This window comes from Acomys russatus, chromosome 8, assembly GCF_903995435.1.
Source record: "Acomys russatus chromosome 8, mAcoRus1.1, whole genome shotgun sequence".
NCBI classification, from domain to species: Eukaryota; Metazoa; Chordata; class Mammalia; order Rodentia; family Muridae; genus Acomys; species Acomys russatus.
This window is the reverse complement of record NC_067144.1, coordinates 31,736,661-31,756,243: the sequence shown is the minus strand read 5'-3', so window position 1 is coordinate 31,756,243 and position 19,583 is coordinate 31,736,661. Positions and strand designations below refer to the sequence as shown.

Below are 19,583 nucleotides of genomic sequence, written 5' to 3'. Positions count from 1 at the left end.
TAAGAGCATGGTACTTGCTTTACTATAGCTCATGCCAAACTGTGTACTCAACGCTTTCTGTTAATGACTGATAGAAAAAGAGGTGGGTCAGTGTGTTTTCTCATTCTTCCCGTCTCTTTCCTAACCACACTGCTCACGTGCCTTACTAAGATGTAGTCTGAGATATTGAAAATGATTTCTGACAAGAGATATCCCAAGTTAGAAGTAATAACATGGAAGACATAAACATAGGCTAGTGCAAATTCATCTTTATTTTTCAAGAAGCAGGATTATTGGGTGATATGCATTCATCAAGAGACATGAGCCAGGTTTCCAAGTTGATATTGTGGTTTCATTATAGTATTCATTTCAAAACTGAGTTCTCAGCCTCCTCATTCTTAGGCCATTTGACAGCAGCGGGCGGTGGTCCAGTCTATGACCGCACACTGGCAGTGGCAAGTATTTTCGTTCCTGATATCCCAAGATCCACAGCCATAGCCACAAGCACAGCCAGTGACAGCCATACCTGCATGGTCATGTGAGACACAGAGATCAGAGACCTTGGACTGTAAGAGTTGGAATGTCCCTTACTGTCCTTTCTTTTTAGAAGCATATGAGTAGATACAGGTTTTGCAGGACATGAAGCTATTCAAAATATTATAGTTCTCTTTAAGAAAAAAAAGCAAACAAACAAAAACAGAAAAATACTTAAACCGAGGGATTTGGAAAGTGGAGTTTTGCTGTCTTTCAACTGAGAGCCAATTCACCCCTTTCCTGGCCTCCTGCTTAAAATAAAGGGAATATATTAGGAAAGAAGTAAAAAGGGTGAATTCATGACATTAAGAGAGGAAGGACTGGTATGTAGTGCCATGAAGGAAAAAGTCACAGGAAGAGAAGAATCCCAAAGTCTCTCAGTAGCATCCTTGGGTAACTGAAAATCAGGAAGGGATGCTTGGGCACCTGGGACTATAGCTCAGCTCCATGGCAGTACCAACCCGCGTTAGGAGAAGATGATATTAGAGGATTGATGGGAGAGGACACAGTGACACCTTCTTCACAAATTCTCCTTAAAGAGTTACTCACCAGCAGGACAGGAGGCCAGTCTGCCTGTGGCCGTGACACTAGTGCAGGAGAGAGTCCTAGTTACAGTGCAGGTACAGTCATCTGAGTAAGAGAAGAAAGTGACATTCCATATGATTTTTCTCAAAATTCCCTTTTAAGTCCTCTTCTATGTTAGAAGTGACACTCTTCCCATATGTAGGTCATTCAATATCTATTAAAATTTAGTTTCTTAAAAACAAAATAGCCAGGCATGGTGGCACAGACCTTTAATCCCAGCACTCAGGAGGCAGAGGCAGGTGGATCTCTATGAGTTTGAGACCAGCCTGGTCTACAAAGTGAGTGCAGGACAGTCAAGATAACATGGAGAAACTCTGTCTCAAAAAAAAAAAACAAACAAAAAATTTAGTTTCTTCCAATGTGAAGAAAAAGTAATAGTTGTACTTATCTCATAAAGTGTCTGTGAAAATTAAACGAACTAATAAAAGCTTAATATAAGTGCTTCATAATGTGTTGGTAATTTACAGGCCCTATCCTTTTCTTCATTCTCGTCAAGAACATTGAGTTCTTAATCTAAGATTTCCAAAGGGTAGGTAGGATGCTGAAGGAAGCCCTGGTCAGGAAGGGAGAGAAGAAGTTGGTAGAGATCTTAGAATGGGATACAAGGGATTTTCGTATTTACATATAGTCTCAAGAGCAAAGATGAGCCTATGGTCTCTCCTGCTCGTGCATACCTCCATGGCTGGGAAGTTCCCTGCTCTTTCTCCCCTCAGTATTCACCGAGACCATCAGCTGGAGAAGGCAGATGAAGATCAGAAGGGAACAAGTTGTAGTCTTCATCCTGTTGAAAGTCAATGTCCTGTGGCTGGAGGAAAAAGACAGAGAACATGAGATCACTGAGATCTGGCATGGCTGTGAGGGGAAGGATATAATGTGGAGAGAGTAGGGAGGGAGCAACAGAAGCAACCATACTATAAGTGTTCTAGCTGGGGAGGAGAAGAGAGGACTCCCACAGAGCCAACTGACTTACCAGAAGCTCAGGAGAGGTTTCAGGTCCTGAACAGATGAGAGGTTTAACACACCATGTGATTACTGACCTGGTACCCTTAATATATACAAGCACAGCCCAATGAAGTAAACAATTTCAGTACATTTTGACAGCCCAGATGTCTTGTATAACAATTTCCTGTAAATTGTGACACTTGGCCAAAGTATAACAAGTGAGGTTCAAGAGACTAAGCAAGTAAAATCTTTTCACCTGTCTGGAAAAACAGAAACTTAAAAGATTCAACATCCTCCACTCCAACCTGCCAAACAGCCAAGTGGCAACTCTTGGTCCCATGGTGGTGCCTGGAAAGCCTTGCAGAGAGCTCTATAGGCTCAGCATCATGGAACTACAGCACATTCTGGTGTAAGCTTTTCAGGGATGGACTTGCATTTAAGCTGTCCCAGCTCCTAAAATTAAACACACACACACACACACACACACACACACACACAGAGAGAGAGAGAGAGAGAGAGAGAGAGAGAGAGAGAGAGAGAGAGAGAGAGAGAGAGAGAGAGAGAGGCAGAGAGAGAGACAGAGACAGAAAGACAGAGACAGGGAGACAGAGACAGACAGAGATAGAGATGGAGACAGAAATTTAAGCATTTCCTTAGCTACTGGAGATCAGGACCAATTTACATTGACTTGGAATGGTTATCAGTGGACATTCATGGCCTCTAAGGTTACCTTCTGGTGTGCTGGGTCCTTGCTGTGACTTGCTAACAATCATCCAAACAATAACATAATACCAATTCCTGAGTGTTTTTCAGATTAAATAAAAACTAAAACCATGCATGTGCCCTTAAGAGAACAAGGGTAGAAGATGAATCCACACCACATACAAGGGCCAGACACAGCTATAAAAGCTTGGTGTGGTCCTGAAGACACACATGATTCCTGACAATTTTATTCCTGAAAATCTTATGGTAGCCTATGCCTGCAGATGTAAAAGATCTGCAGGTATACTTGGGGAACCTAGGGTATTGGAAGATCTCCACTTGTGCCAAGTTGCCTATCCTTTGTAAAACTTGATACCAGGCATAAAATATCTGTGTATAATATAATAGTATATGGTATATTATGTTACATATGATACAATATATATGAGACATGTACATATGATGTGTACAACATATATGCTGTATTTGAATATTTATGAGATCTGAATATATGAGACATAATATAATAATACATCATACATATTTAATGTGAAATTGGTCTAAAACAGTTCAAGAATTTTTAGGACATGCTAAGACTCTTATAGGATAAGATAGGTAGCTTTGTATTCTATTCCCAGTGGGGACAACAATACCGGATGGGCCATATACATAAAATGACTTCTCCCTTGAGAAAATGACAGAGGGAGAATGTAAGGCCTATGCATGCCAGCAAGGAGTACAAATATGGCCTCATCTAGGTAGACACTGCTACAAACCACATATAACAATATACATTCAAGTTTAAATTTAATTTTTTAATTTAAATTAAAATTTTAGTTTAAATTTAAACTTGGATGTAACTTAATTAAAAATTAAATTAAGCTTAATCATTTAAATTAATGGTCATTCAAAGTTTCTGGACATGGGCAGAGTGTAACTAGTGCTTATTATGTAACATAAATGTCTTCTAGTATGATTCTCAAAGGAGTCCTTAGTCCTTTTCATACCTTATGAATCCAGCTTTCACCCTCCACGCTTGCACTGCCGTCCTGGCATTCCAAACTCTGACCAGAGTGGATATTACCTTCTGTACGCTGCATCCTAGGGGCTTCTCTGTGTTCCAAATGTCAACTGGCATCCACATCAGAGTATGAGGGCTTGGAAGGCTTTTGCCTTGACCTAATTTGACTCCATCATTCAAGAGATAACTAACCTAAGACTGAGGTGATCACATGCTTCCCTAAGGTCAATGGTGACCATCTTGTAGATGAGGAGCCAGGACAAGAACCAAGGTCTCTCCACTCCTTTGCATTACCCTTTGTATGAAGCTGTCTAACTTCTCTAAGACTAAATAAAAAATTTAAAGTGGAATAAGATAAGATATATGCCAATTTTATGCACATCTTCTGTTTGACTGGACTGGACATTGAACATGAAAGAATAAGACCATATAGTTATGCAGTAAATTGTAAACTACATAAGAATAAGATAAAAATGATTTTTCTTTCCTGGATGCAACACTGCTTGAGACCACAGAGGCTACTCACATGCAGCTTAAAAGAGTTTTTCTCCTAAACAAAATAGTTTCAAAACCACATTATGGTAATGAATATTGACTCTTTTCTCTCCTACTGAGTAAAATTGCTATTATAAAACTAAGCAAGAACCTTCAGAAGTTAAGAAAAATTCATGGTTTCATAGTACATCTCCAAGCAAACCCATCATGCGTGTTGAAAGAAACTGAAATATTCCTTTTCAATCAGACTCCATCATTATTCTGTTCTTTCCATGTCAAACTCTATCAAAGAGCTGAGCATGGAGCTTTAGGGTGACATTATGAAACAGAATGGCTATTCTCTGCCATCACTTGGGCAAGCTTGGGTGTTGTCCCCATAGAGGAGCATCTCAGAGCTAGCTTCTGCTTCTGCTTTTCTTCGCTGTACTTCGTCTCTAGAATTTAGAATTTCAGGGACAGAATTAAAAGACAATTTAAACAGCCATTTCCAAATGGCTGATGCCAGTGTAGTAGCCAGATCACAAGACCCCCAAAAAGAAAAGACCACCAGGACACTATACTGATAAAACACACACAGGGTCCTGTATTATGGACTCGAGCTTGGACCATAATCCTTCCTGAAACAACAGGATAGGAGAGTGTCACAGAGCTTCAAAGCCAATGAGTTTATTTTTTTTCCTGTTTCCTCTGATTCCCATTTTTTTTATTTTTTCCATTTTATTATTTTATTCATATTACATCTCGATTGTTAGCCCTTCCCCTGTTTCCTTGCATTCTTCCCTCCCTCCCACTTCCCCCCTTCTCTCCTCCCCTATGTCTGTGATTGAGGGAGACCTCCTCCCCCTATATATGCTCTTAGAATATCAAGTCCCTTCTTGGTAACTTGCTATCCTTCCTCTGAGTGCCGCCAGGCCTCCCCATCCAGGGGAAGTGGTCAGAAAAGGGGCACCAGAGTTCGTGTGAGAGTCAGATCTCACTCTCCACTCAACGGTGGAAAATATGTTCGTCGGCTAGGTCTTGGTAGGGGTTCGAAGTTTAATGCCTATATGCTCCTTGGCTGGTGCCTTAGTTTGAGGAGGACCCCAGGTACAACCACTTTGGAAAGCTATCTGGCGCTTTCTCAGAAAAATGGGAATAGGGCTTCCTCAAGACCCAGCTATCCCACTCCTTGGAATATACCCAGAGAATGCCCTATCACACAACAGGAACATATGCTCAACCATGTTCATAGCTGCTTTATGCATAATAGCCAGAAATTGGAAACAGCCTAAGTGTCCCTCAGTAGAAGAATGCACTAAGAAACTGGTACATTTACACCATGGAATACTACTCAGCTATTAAAAACAAGGAATTCCCGAAATTTGTGGACAAATGGATTGATCTAGAAATTATCATAATGAGTGAGTTCACCCAGAAGCAAAAAGAGACAAACGGTATATACTCACTTATATCAAAACACTAGTCCAAGGAATACGTCCCAAAAAAACTTTACTTGCCAAGAAAGTGGGTCAGAGGAGAGGACATCCTATTGAGACTTTAGGCGAGAGTAGCATGGAAGAATAGGGAAATAGTAGGACCCACAGGGTCCTGGAAACCTACAAGAAGAACTTTATGACAGGCAGATCTGGGCAATGAGTTTATAAAGGAGAAAACCAGGCTGGGCAATGAGGCACAGGCCTTTAATCCTAGGACTTGGGAGGCAATGGCAGGTAGATCTCTGTGAGTTCAAGGCCAGCCTGGACTACAGAGTGAGTTCTAGGACAGCCAGAGCTGTTACACAGATAAACCCTGTCTCAAAAAACAAAACAAACAAAACAACAACAACAGCAAAACACAAAACAGTAATGGGAAAAACTGTATGCAAGAGTTGTGGGTTAAAGTATGTTGACCTAAAGGCTGGTTGTGTGGAGGCTGGATCACAAGGGGAAGTTTTTTTTTTTTTATCTCAGAGACTGCTGGTTGGTGCAACTTACAGCAATATGTGGTCACTCCCTGGAAGCAGGGAGAAGTAAGGGTCATCTAAAGGACAAGTTCTTACAGAACATACAGAAGATGGCATTAGGTTGGTCCCTGTACCAGCTTCACCAGGACATCATGTTTGGCACAAAGCTCCATAACATCTCAGTTCCCTTTTCCTGGAAGCTACAGTTCTTGTTGCTTCTCTCAGTTCTCATATTTTCCTCCCTTTTATCACTAAATAATAGGTTATATCTGAAGAAATCTAGAAAAGACCCAGGTAATTTGGGGGGAGGGGGATGTCCCAGTTTGTTGTCAGGGAGCCTGACTTCTTTGTGAAGGGAGGCCTGGAAGCCTAGGACTAGAATTGGAGGACTGAGCAACATGTTGTTCAAAGGATAGAAAAACTGGAAAAATACAGAGCTTGCTTTGGAAAGATATCTATCTATCTATCTATCTATCTATCTATCTATCTACCTACCTATCCATCTATCTATATCTATCTATCTATATCTATCTATCTATCATCTATCTATCTTTTATCTTACTTCAGGTCAAGTTCCAAGCATGCCAATTGGACCAAAAGTATAACACAAGAAGTTGGGCACTGAGCAGACCCCGGAGCAAAGTAAGTGTAAAAGAAATGTTGAGAAACAAGTAGAAAGTCTCATATTGACGCAAATTTTGCTGGAGATCTTTGCCTACATGGTATTTAAATAAGTTAGATTAGTTGTCATTTAAGCAGTAAGGTAACTCCAGTCAAAGGAAGAACCACAGCTCCTCCTAAATATAACTCTAGCTTGTGTCCAGACAACCAAAAGCCCACCAAGGACAATTGACCCTTGCCTACTTGATGTACAAACAAATCACTATTCAACTCCGTTTCTTTATTGTTTATCCCTAAGGTTTTCTATTAATATTAACATCACATTGTAAAACCTAAATAACTTTAAAACATTTCATGTGTCCTCAGCTCATGCAAGGGGAGCTGTTGTGTCTGGAGTCCTCCCCAAGAACTTAGCTTACCCTGGAGGAAACTGCCTAGTGGTCATTTGCATAATGTCACTTCGTCCACACCCTGTGTGTGTGTGTATGTGTGTGTGTGTGTGTGTGTGTGTGTGTGTGTGTGTGTGTATGAGAGAGACAGGCAAACAGAGAGAAACCCAGAGACAGTGACACACAGAGAGACAGACAGACAGAGATAACATGTATATATGCATGTGCAGATACACATGTGTATTCGTGTATGTACATGGGGGTGGAAGAACATGGACTTTGCCACTGGAGAAACCAGCATGGAGCTAGATAGAGCAAATTGAGATGTATCCAAACCCCCAAAATGTCAATCTTGAGACTGGCAGGAATGATTGCTCCCTCTGTGTTCTGTGCCAGCATGGGCCCGCTGCTCATAATCCACTACCTCCACAAGTCTCAAGGCAGTCACATACTCTACCTAGTACCTGGAGTCCTCTCCATGAAAACAAAGGATTCCCAGCATCTCAGCCCCAGCCAATGATATGCACTCACTCTGGAAATCCCTTCCCACTCCTCAAAGTCCATATACCATTGTTCACCCTAAATAAATACACGAGTATCACTGAATATCAGCTGAGTGCTGCTGTTTCACTGAAATAGCTGAGAGCTGTAATACCTCCAAGAATCCTCAGGGAAGGCTCTCCCAGTCAGACTGGGATGCTACAGGCCCTGCTCATTCTGGCTCTATTTCATCCTTCCCAGCCCCTGGATACCCAGAGGAAGGAAGTGGAGAGAGAGAGAGAGAGAGAGAGAGAGAGAGAGAGAGAGAGAGAGAGAGAGAGTGTGTATGTGTGTGTGTGTGTGTGTGATGTGTCAGTGTGACTGTGTGTGTGTGTCTGTGTGTCTCTGTGTCTGTGTGTCTGTTTGTGTGTTGCCTATGCATATATGGGCAGGCTGGAAGTCAACTTGAGAGATTGTCCTCAGGGTCTGTCGACCTTGTTTCTCACTTCTTCTGAACCTTGCCAATTCAGTTATTCTGGCTAGGCAGTAAGTCCAAGGAATGTTTTTCAGTATTGGATTACTAGTATACACTACCATGTCTAGCTATTTTATATGAAGTTTAGAGATAAAAAGTGGGTTCTTCGTGGTCTTTAGCTTTTAGAGTTTTGTCATAATTAATTAAGAAGAAGGGAAGAAAAGGTTTTTATTGTAGTTTTAGTTCACTTATTTTAATTCCTTTTGAGTTGTCAATAATCAGACCAATAAGTATTACCTAAAATTATTTGCTAGTCTAAATTGACACATGCAGGCTCAAAATGGGAGACCCCAATTTACAGAATATTTGAAACACAACCCTTACTCACTTGCTGAACATTGTCATCAATATTTTAAGTTATTTTTTTGCTTTGAAATCTGAGAAGTCTTAATGCCCCTGTAAGAGGCATTATAGTAATTCTCAGTGACAGGTGAGGACCGTGGTGATCTTTTGCCAACCGTGAAACAGGCAACTGGAAAAGAAGTTACCTTAAACCCATCACAGGCACTTGAATTGAAAGGAGTATACATACGTGCTAAGAAGTTCGGAAATAGTTATTTTACATTTCCCCGTCTGCCCACACTTTGCAGTCACCTTGCACATGCCTTGAATCTCACTTTTGCAGATGATGATTCTCATAAAAGCACGTGATTTCACTTCTCTGTATTTCATGCCAACCAATATCCTCATTCTTTTCATTAAAATACAGGAGTAGGAAAACTGAATGGGGGAGATCCATTGTTCCCATTTGCATTGTCTCCTTCTTGACCACCCATCTCATATGCCAGTGAGATAGGATCATTGAGATACTAAAAATGTGTTCCAGCAACAGGCACTGCAAGCTAGGAGTAATAGCGTTAAAGATACAAACATAGACTGGTGCAGATTTGTCTTTATTACTTAAGAAGCTGGATTTCTGTGTAATATGGCTTCATTGGAGCAACTATGAATCAGATTTACTAAATGAGATCATATTTTCATGGTTGCCATCATTTAAAAGCTGGGTTCTCAGTCTTCTCATTCCTGGGCCAGTTGACAGCAACGGGCAGTAGTCCAGTCTGTGGTTGGACATTGGCAGTGCCAAGTGTTTCCATTCTGAATATCCCAAGATCCACAGGCAGAGCCACAAGCACAGCTAGTGACAGCCAAACCTGCATTGTCATGTGAGACACAGACATCAGAGACCTTGGACTGTAAGAGACAGAGACAGCTCTACCTGTTCTCCCTGGGAAACTAAGGAGAACCTATCTACATAAATCCTAGATTTATAAATCTGGGTTTTGTGGGGCATAAAACAAACTCAATTTTGAGTGTTATCTTCAAGAAAAAAATCATTTAAGTGAAAAGACTTGGAATTTCACTGTCTTTCATTGGATGGTAAATTCACCTCTGTGCTAGCTCCTCTCTTACCAACACAAGGAAATAGAATGGGGAATAGATAAAGGCCATATCTATGACCACACCACAGAAGTTAGGGTAGACTGTATAAGGCAACATACAGGGAGAAATGACAAAAAGAGCAAACCTAGAATTCCTTAGTAGTGTCTTTAAGGCAACTAAGTATCATGAAGGCATGTCTGGGTACTATGGCTCAGCTCCATGGAGATAAAGATCTGATGTATGGGGGGGATATGAGTATTAGAGGATGGGTGTGAGGTGAACAGGGCTCTTACTCACCAGGTGCACAGGAAGCCAGTCTGCCTGCAGCTTTGATACTAGTGCAGGAGATATTCGTAGCCACAGTGAAGGGAGGATAGTCTGTAGGTAAGAGTAAATGGTATTATCGTTATTTCTTGTTCTCACAGTTCCCTTTCTTAGGCATCTCCTGTCTTGAAGGTGTCCCTGTTTCCACAAGTAAGAAAATGACTAAGTTTTAACTCTTAGTATGGAGCTGGGCGTGGTGGGACAAGCCTTTAGTCCTGGCACTGGGGATTAATGTGGCTTGCTTTCACTTTAAGACCAGCCTTTTCTAGAAAGCAAGTCCAGGACAGCCAAGACTACACAGAGAAACCCTATCTCCAAATACCCAAAAAAGGAAAAAGAAAGAAAGCCTTAGTATCTTCATTTATATAGTTAAAATAATAGTTGTGCACATCTCATCTAGTGGCTGTGCAAACTAAATGACTAACTTTCAGCTTTGTTATGCCTTTTCATAGTCTGCTCATAAATTACAGATGGTGCCCTCCTAAGCCTGTTGACTGTCTATGAAAACTGAGCTTTTAATCTTGAGTCAAGAAGGGCTAAGACTACAAAGGAGGGCCTGGACAGGAAGTTAGGGCTAGAGCTGATTAAATTGAGGTTGAAAATCTTGGAATGGGTTAGAGATGAAATTAGAATTTTAGGAAAGGGAAGGAGTGGACACTGATTCAACTCAGCTTTCCCCCAAGCCATCAATAACCTAGGTTATGGAAACTTTCCTTGAGCTTCTCCACCAAAGAGTAGAAGGACCACTCAGCAGTGACTGGTACCATCAGCTGGACAAGGGAGATGAAGATGAGAAAGGAGCAAGTTGCAGTCTTCATCCTTTTGAAAGACGGTGTCTTGGGGCTGGAAGAAAGAAGCAAAGAAAATGAGATTGTTGCGCTCTTGAGTAGACAGTTGTGAGGGACAGGAGACAGCTATACTGTGGAGAGAGGAGGTAGAGGGGACAAAGCAACCATACTGCAGCTGGTCTACCTCTTTGGAGAAGCAGAGGGGATTCCCACAGACCAGATTCATGCACAAAAATCAGCTTTCCAAAGCCTGGCCAAGCAAGGATGCTTTTATATCCTGTGGCATTATCAACTCAGCTACCCTGAGTGTGCAAACAGCCCTCTGTCTTTGCCAGGTAGATACTTCTCATACCTTTCAAAGAACATTGGCTGCTGAGGCATAGTTGTTAGTGACTTCCTATGAATTAAAATGTTCCCTCAAGGACATGTGGAGAGGCTCATGAGTCTCAAGCAGTAAACAAACATCACATGTGTAGAACATTGAAACTTGCGTTTTTCCAGAATGCCCCTACAAGTGTAATAGGGGAAACTAACCAGTTGTTGGGGAAGGAGACTGACCAGCCTGGATGCCTAAAGGACAGCCTCAACCAGTTTAGCTGCTTGCAAGTTGTGCAAGGAGCTCCGAGATGCTCTCAGGAATCACCACTCATACTTGCATGGGCTTTTCAGTAGTTTGCTTGCTTTTGATTCATCCTTGCTCCTGAAAGTAACCCCTAACCCAGATGCCTGTAAAGAACTCCAATAACTGACTATTCACCTAGTGAGACTTAAGTAGATTTTATTGTTGATCCTTTATCAGTTCTCTAGTAAGATGAATATCCAAAATCACACACAATTTATCTGACACATGTGTATGGGTGTGATCATAAGCCAAAGAAGAGGTGGGATGCTGAAATATGCACTGGAGTTCCTCTCCAAAAGGGTAGAACATCCATAGCAGAATCCCTTTCCTCATATGGTACCCGATTATATACCTTGTTCCTACATCATGGGTTGGCCTTGCTTTGGTAGATGATACATACAGCTGTGTTGTCTGCTCAGTGGAAGTCTGCGTGGGGAGAGTGCAGAGCAAATCAAACAGGGCTATCTGTGATATGGAGTAACATGCAGGCCTGGTAAGTGGGGCCTACCATTTGAGAACATACATGAATTGGAAAAGTTCAAAGATGTAGTGCATGCGTAGTGTCACGTTCTCATGACAACAAAGATGGTGTGCTCTGGAGTGAAAGGGCCTAGAGAAATGTCAGAGCAGCCATGACCCAGAACCAGACAGAACCAAGGAGCCAGAGAAGCACCACTGAAACTGGCAGCAACCCAGCCTCGCTGAACCCCTGCTGCTCTAAGATGAACTAACTGCAAACTCCCCCACTGGCCTCCACTGGCAAACTGGACCAGCGCCCTGTGCTAGTGGTAGTGGCTTGTGACAGCGGGTTGCAGACAGACTGAAACAGGACCTGCTGCCCAGTGGACAGCGGCTCCAGGTGGACATTCACAGCACCTAAAACTGTCCAAATAAAAACTGTAGGGCATATGTTGCGGGGAGCCATATTTATGTACTGTGACTCAGTGAGTGCAAAGGCAGCCTTCTGCTAACCTTTGAATCTCCAGAACCTGTGATGCTAGAGGAGCTTTGTTGCCCCTGGGTGTTGGGATTACCTCCCACTGAGAGACAAAGCAGAGCTTTTCCAGGAGTGACTTCTTTTCAGCCAGCCTGAGAAACTAGGGGAGGGGACCTCTAACAAGAGGCTTGCTCTAACTTGTATATAAGCCTGACTCCCTCAGATTAAAGGGGACCTTGATCAGACATTTGTCTTGGCCTCATCTCCACGTGTCTCTGTTCTATTTCTCTCCATTCACACCTTTTCTTTCAGGTGGAGCCCTGGTTTGATATGTTGTGTGGGAGGGGACAATGTAGAAGAAATTTTGTGTGTGCCCTGAGAGTAGAAAGTAAGGAAAAGAGCACCTGAAAGCTGGGGCAAAGGTAGCATAGCAACGTCTATGTGTAGTAAAAACTCATGCCAAGATGACTAGTCAGAGGACTTGCCTGTGTCAGGGAGCAGCTCTCAGTGGAAAGGAATGTACTGCTACCATGCTCAACATTAGCCTCTGGTTGAATAAAAGAGAGACTGAGATGGCATTGTTAATTTACCATTTCTTACAGTTGGCAAGACACAAGCAAAAGAGAATCCACGTGAGATCTGTACTAAGAGCCCTTCCTAGAATCCAAAATCTTAAAATCCATGGAAAGAGTCCAGTAAGTACAGGAAAATGACAAGATGTAAAATTAACAATAAATATCTAAGGCTTACATGAGTGATGTTTAGTGCCTTGTTCACCATGCCAACTAGGACTATGTTCAGAGGGGAGATGTCTTTTTAAGTAAATTTATCTAAGACTTAGGTATTTTATTGAGCATTAGTGACTGATAAGTTCCATGATAACACATGATTTTTTTTTTAAAAAAATTAGGAGTGGCTTTTGAAGCCTAAGTGATATAAGCCAGAATAGAAATCAAGTTGATAAATTCTGTACAGTTACTGAAAACAAGTGTGGTAAGAATTGTACTGAGTTCTTTGTGTCCTTGAGGTGGGGGTCGGGTTGGAGAACAGATAAAAGCAAAGCAAAACACTTTTTGTGAGTTCTGAGAAGGCTTTTCAAGCATAAAGAATGTTTCACCAAGGGTTAATGAAGGAGCAAAATGTATGAAATTGCAAGTGGTCACAGACATTCTTGTTATGGAGGAAACCACCCACACCACTTCTCTGACAGGGTGTTCAACACTGCCTCGAGGTGAAAGCTATTCATGACAAGCTATGAACTTACTGGTCTGCTATTAATCTACACATTCTTCAAGCTTTGGTGTATTCTGGAGCCAAGAGCTCCTTTATTCATGACAAGTCTCAAAAGCACCTAGAGCAATGGGCAGCGGTAGATAGATGTGGAAATGAAATAGTTGGTTAAAAGCACCCAGGTTCACTAATGCTGAGCAATGACCCACCAAAAGGTTTGCTTAGAGTGTGAATTGTTTCTCTAGCCTTGGACGTACACTGAAACAACACATAACAAATAGCAGGAAGAGAGAGGGAGTCAGAAGAGAAGAGGAGAGGAGGAGAGGAGAAGGAAGAGGAGGAGAGGGGAAGGGAGGGGAGGAGTGGAGAGAGGCGAGGAGGGAAGGAAAGCAGAGCAGAGGGGAGGGGAGGAGTGGCCAGGGTTGCTATTTAAGCAAAGAGTCTACCAGAATCTGAGTGTGGTGTAACTAGGCAGGAATATCTTGAGCTAGTGCTGCAAAACCCATAGAGGTTAAGGAAATGCATAGAAGTCCCATCTAATGGGGGTCCTCCATGATGAAGAAACCAAACATTTGATACACATGATAGGGTATTCCCCGGGTCAAATGAGACCTTGCGAATGTGTGGGTGTTTTGGTTTTTGTTGTTTTTAAATCCTTTATTTGTTGTATATCAAACCAATTTGCATTTCCTTGAGATGGTCAACAGTAGACCTTCAGAGTACTTCTTCTGTATTACCTTCTTCCACTATTTATTATAAGATGATGCCTTGCTTTGTTATCCTGACCATCCTCTATAAAGAGATTTCATTGCCTCCATTGTAGGATGCTAAGGTCTGAGTGTTCTCTATATTTTAAAACACATCTAAAATATGACATGTAGATGCACATGGAAGAATGAGAATGGGATCTCAGTCCAAATAATCTACAAACAGCAGAGAGATGCTAAATTCTTGGGAGTATTATAATCTTTTAAGATACATACAATGTGTGACAAAGTTACCTTTTAAATCCTACAATATCCATGCCTATAATTATAAATGAGCTGAAGATACAACTGGAGCTCTTGGAATATTAGTGGATTTTTTTCTTTGGTTTTTCAAGACAAGAGTGTCTCTGGATAGCATTGGATGTCCTGGAACTTGCTCTATAGACCCAGTTGGCTTCAAGCTAGTAGATATGTACCTGCCTTTGCCTTCCAAGTGCAGGGGCTAAAGGCATATACCATGACCATCTCCACCAGGAAATATTAGTGGATGTTTATACCCCACCTTACTCAAGTTGTCCTTTATCTGTATGCTGTCTAGATTTTATTAACTTAACAGAAGCTATGGTCAGCAGAATTGAAAACTTCAACTGGGAAAATTCTTGCAGGACATCAGCTTATAGGCACATATATAAGGCATTTTCTTGACTTAAAGTTGAGAACAAATTAATCAACCTTTGAATTAAATCTCACTCAATTTTTCTGAAAATAGTAGAATGCATCTAGTGTTTGTCAAAATGTAACTTAAATGTCCTCTAGTCCAAGTCCCAATAAGGTCCTTATTGCCCTCCATACCTTGTGAGCCAAAATTCACCCTCCACTGTCTTCTTGGCATTCAAACTCCCACCAGAGTTGGCATTATCTTCTGCATGCAGTATCCTAGGGGATTTTGTGTGTTTCAGGTGTATGAAGGCTTTGAAGGCCTTTGGCCCTAATCTAACTGGACACCATCACTCAAGAGATAATCTAAGACTTCGGTGATCACATGCTTACCTAATGTAAAGGGTGATCACCTCATAGATAAGGAGCTGGGAGTAGAACCAAGGTCTCTCTACTCCACTGCATAATCCTTTCTATGAAGCTGTCTAACTTCTGTGATTCTAAATAAAATTTTAAATAAGACAGGATATATGCCAATTTTATGCACATCTTCTATTTGACTGAGACATTGATCATTAAAGAATAAGATCATATAATTATACCATAAATTGTAAATGACATAAAAATAAGATAATGTAAGTTTTTATTTCTGGATGCAGGACTGCATCAAAAAGGATTTCTCCCAGCAGGTTCTGGCAACTCACAGAGGCTACTCATATTCAGCTTCAATGACTTTATCTCCTAAACAAGGTTATTCTAAAACCACATTATGGTGATGAATATTGACTCTTTTCTCTCCTACTGAGTAACTGATATTATAATAGTAAGCAAGAACATTCAGGAGTTAAGAAAAATTTTTGACAAATGGTCATGATTTCATAGTACATCTCCAAGCACACTCATCACCGGTGTTTATACAAACTGAAATATTTCTCCTCAACCAGACTCCATCATTATATCTCTCTTTTCCATGTCAAACCCTAGCAAAGAGCTGTGCATGGAGCTTTAAGGTGACACTATCAAACAGAATGGCTATTATCTGCCATCACTTGCACAAGCCTGGGTGTTGTCCCCATAGATGAGCATCTCAGAGCTAGCTCTGCACTGAAGACTTCTGCTTTTCTTCACTGTACTTCCTCTCTAGAATTTAGAATTTCAGGTACAGAATTAAAGGACAAGTTAAACAGCTGTTTCCAACGGAATGGTTGATGGCAGCTCCAGCTTCACCAGGACATCAAGTTTGACACAAGGCTCCATAACATCTCAATTCCCTTTTGCTGGAAGCTACAGTTTTTGTTGCCTCTCTCGGTTCTCATTTGCTCCTCTCTTTTATTATTAAATAAAAGGCTATATTTAAACAAAATTTTTGTTTTGTTTTTGTTTTCTGTTTCTTGTGTAGTGCTTGCTGGCTGTCCTGGAACTAGTTCTATAGGCCAGGCTGGCCTCAAAACTCATAGATATCTACCTATTTCTGCCTCTCCAATGGGATGATTAAAGGCATATCCCAGTGCCACTTGGCTTGCAGTTCTGTAGGTTTTATAAACAGGAAATTGGTAAACTTTTACAGGCAGGAAAATGAACTACAGTAAGATTCAGTGACATGTGAGCGATGTGGCTTTGCTGTCCAGAAGAAAGGCAACTGGGAAGGAAGTCACCTTGATGAATGTCATCTTGGCTACTACAGTAAGAAAGTGCATATGTGTGCTAAAGGGTTGGAAATAATTTAATTGAAGTCATTGAAAACAGTCATTTTCAATTTCTGCTTGACTGCATGCATTTGAGAAGTCTTCCTGCACGTGGCTTGGAGTTCACTGTTTCAGTTGTTGAACCCCATAAGGACATAATACTTGCTTTACTATAGCTCATGCGAAGCAGTGTACTCAGTACTTTGTTAGATGATAAGGAATAGGAGAAGAGGAGGGTCAGTGTTTCCCATTTTCTCCATATCTTTCCTAACCACACTTCTCACTTTACTGAGATGTAATTTGAGATATTGAAAATGATTTCTGACAAGAGATATCCCAAGTTAGGAGTAATAACATTGAGGACCTACACATGGGCTGATGCAAACTCATTTTTATTTTTCAAGGACTGAGGTCTCTTGGTAATATGAAATCATCAAGGGGATATGAGCCATGTTTTTAAGTTGAGATTGCAGTTTTGTAATAGACATCATTTCAAAACTGGGTTCTTGACCTTCTCATTCTTAGCCCACTTTGCAGCAGCGGGCCATGGTCCAGTCTGTGATTGGACACAGGCACTGGCAAACGTTTTCATTCTGGACATTCCATGATCCACAGGCAAAGCCACAAGCACAGCCAGTAGCTGTCATCCCTATATGGTCAAATGAGACACAGATATCAGAGCTCTTGGACTGTTAGAGGTGGAAGGTTCCTTTCTTAGGAATTCCATGAGTAGATGCAGGTTTCATAGGACATACAGCTATTCAAGTTTGAAAGTTCTCTTCAAGCAAACAAAATCCAAAATTACTTAAATTAGAGGTTTTGGAAAGGTGGAGTTTTACTATATTTCGATTAATAGCAAATTCACCCCTGTCCTTGCACCCTGCCCACAATATAAGGGAATAGATTAGGAAAGAAATGAAGATCATGGCTGGGGATGGTGGCACATGCCTTTAATCCCAGAACTTGCAAGGCAGAGGCAGGCCGATAGCTGTGAGTTCTAAGCCAGCCTGGTCTACAAAGCAAGTCCATGACAGCCAAGGCTACACAGAGAATTGTCTCAAAATATAAAAACAAAACAAAACAAAAACAAACAAAAAGAAATGAAGGTCATATCCATGACCTGAGGGACAGAAAGGGATGGCATGTGGGGGCCTGAAGGAAAAACATGAGAGAAGAGCAGAACCTCCAAGTCTCTCTGTAGCATCAAGGAAACTGATATGGATTCAGCTCCATGTCAGTACTGACCCCAGTTAGGAGAAGGTGGTATTAGGGGATTGATGGGAGAGAATACAGCGACACCTTCACAAATTCTCCTTGAAGATTTACTCACCAGTAGGACAGGACGCCAGTGTGCCTGTGGCCTTGACATTAGTGCAGGAGAGAGTGCTAGTTACAGCAGCTGTATAGCTGTCACCTGAGGAAGAGAAAAGAGTGATATTGCATATGATCTTTCTCAGAATTCCCTTGTACGTCTTATCTATGTTAGAGGTGTGACTGTTTTCATAAGTAGTCCACTCAATAGCTTTTAAACTTTAGTTTCTTCCATTATGAAGAGAAAATAATGGTTCTACTTACCTCAAAAAATGTCTGTGAAAACAAAAGAGCCAACTAAAAGCATAATATGCCTGTTTCATAATGTGTTCATAAGTTACATGACCTATCATTTTTCTTCATCCTCATCAAGAATATTGAAGCTGGGCATGCCTTTAATCCCAGCTCTCAGGAGGCAGAGGCAGGCACATCGTTGTGAGTTCAAGGCCAGCCTGGTCTACAAAGTGAGTCCAGGACAACCAAGGCTACACAGAGAGAACCTGTCTTGAGTCTTGGGGGAAAAAAAAAAAGACCAGGAGGAAGCCCTGGTGAGGTAGGCAGGGATGAAGTTGAGGGAGATCTTAGAATGGGATACAAGGGATTTTAGATATTTTGTAGTCAGCAAGAGCAAGTATTAGGCTATGATCTCTCCTACTCATCTCATACCTCGTAGCTTGAGAATATCCCTGATCTTTTTCTCCACAATCCAGTCTATGGTCTGAGTGTTCACTGAGGTCATCAGCTGGAGAAGGCAGATGAAGATCAGAAAGGAGCAAGTTGTAGTCTTCATCCTGTTGAAAGTCAGTGTCCTGTGGCTGGAGGAAAAGAAGGAGAGCATGAGATCACTGGGATCTGGCATGGCTGTGAGGAGAAGGACATAATGTGAAGAAAGTAGGGAGGGAACAACAGAAGTAACCATACTATAAGTGTTCTAGCTGAGGAGGAGAAGAGAGGACTCCCACAGAGCCAACTGACTTACCAGAAGCTCAGGAAAATTTCCAGGGCCTGGCCAGATGAGAGGTATAACACAGTGTCATTAGTGATCTGGTATCCTTAATATATACAAGCACAGTCCAGCAGAGTAAGCAATTTCAGTACAATTTCTGTGAATTGACACTTGGCCAAAGTATAAGAGGTGAAGTTCAAGAGACTGGGGAAGTAAGCCTTCTTCATCTGTCTGGAAAAGCTGAAACTTACAAGATTCACTTCCGCTCACTCTGACCAGCTGATGGGTGTACCTGGAGAGCCTTGCAGAGAGCTCTACAGATTCAGCTTAAGGGAACAGCAGCACATTCTGCTGTAAGCTTATCAGTGATGGAGTTGTATTTAAGCTGTCCCCAGTCCTGATATTTAAACACACACACACACACATACACACACACATGCATGAACACAGACACCCACTCACACACACACACACACACACACACATGAAAGAGAGAGACAGAGAGACAGAGACAGAGACACACAGAGATTGTTGTAACTAGTTAGTTCATCAACTTAACATCTAGTAGAATTGCTAAGATGTTAGAGAATGAGAGAGAAAGAGAGAGAGGCACAGAGACAGTGACAGTGACAGACAGAGAGAGACAGAGACAGACAGAGACAAAGACAGAGGGAGATCTATATTATTTGGCTCCAGGATAGGGACAAGAGAGAACCAAAGCTGTTAGGAAAGAGTGGTTGCATGTTCCTACAATGGGTGCTAAGGATGGTG

At 41.6% G+C, this 19,583-nt stretch overlaps 2 protein-coding genes across 2 annotated transcripts; both read right to left on the bottom strand.

Annotated features, from left to right (window-relative positions):
- Positions 1-236: 236 nt before the first annotated feature.
- Positions 237-1,968, bottom strand: LOC127192727 (resistin-like gamma). Its single transcript, XM_051150016.1, has 3 exons — positions 1,773-1,968; positions 1,063-1,143; positions 237-505 (listed from the first exon to the last, which is right to left on the bottom strand). Exons 1-3 carry the CDS (start codon positions 1,876-1,878, stop codon positions 378-380), a joined length of 315 nt encoding a protein of 104 aa, XP_051005973.1. The 5' UTR covers positions 1,879-1,968; the 3' UTR covers positions 237-377.
- A 15,108-nt stretch (positions 1,969-17,076) lies between these two features.
- On the bottom strand, positions 17,077-18,665 carry LOC127192974 (resistin-like alpha). The gene is made up of 3 exons (XM_051150352.1): positions 18,533-18,665; positions 17,886-17,969; positions 17,077-17,204 (listed from the first exon to the last, which is right to left on the bottom strand). Exons 1-3 carry the CDS (start codon positions 18,654-18,656, stop codon positions 17,077-17,079), a joined length of 336 nt encoding a protein of 111 aa, XP_051006309.1. The 5' UTR covers positions 18,657-18,665.
- Between the last annotated feature and the right edge of the window lie 918 nt (positions 18,666-19,583).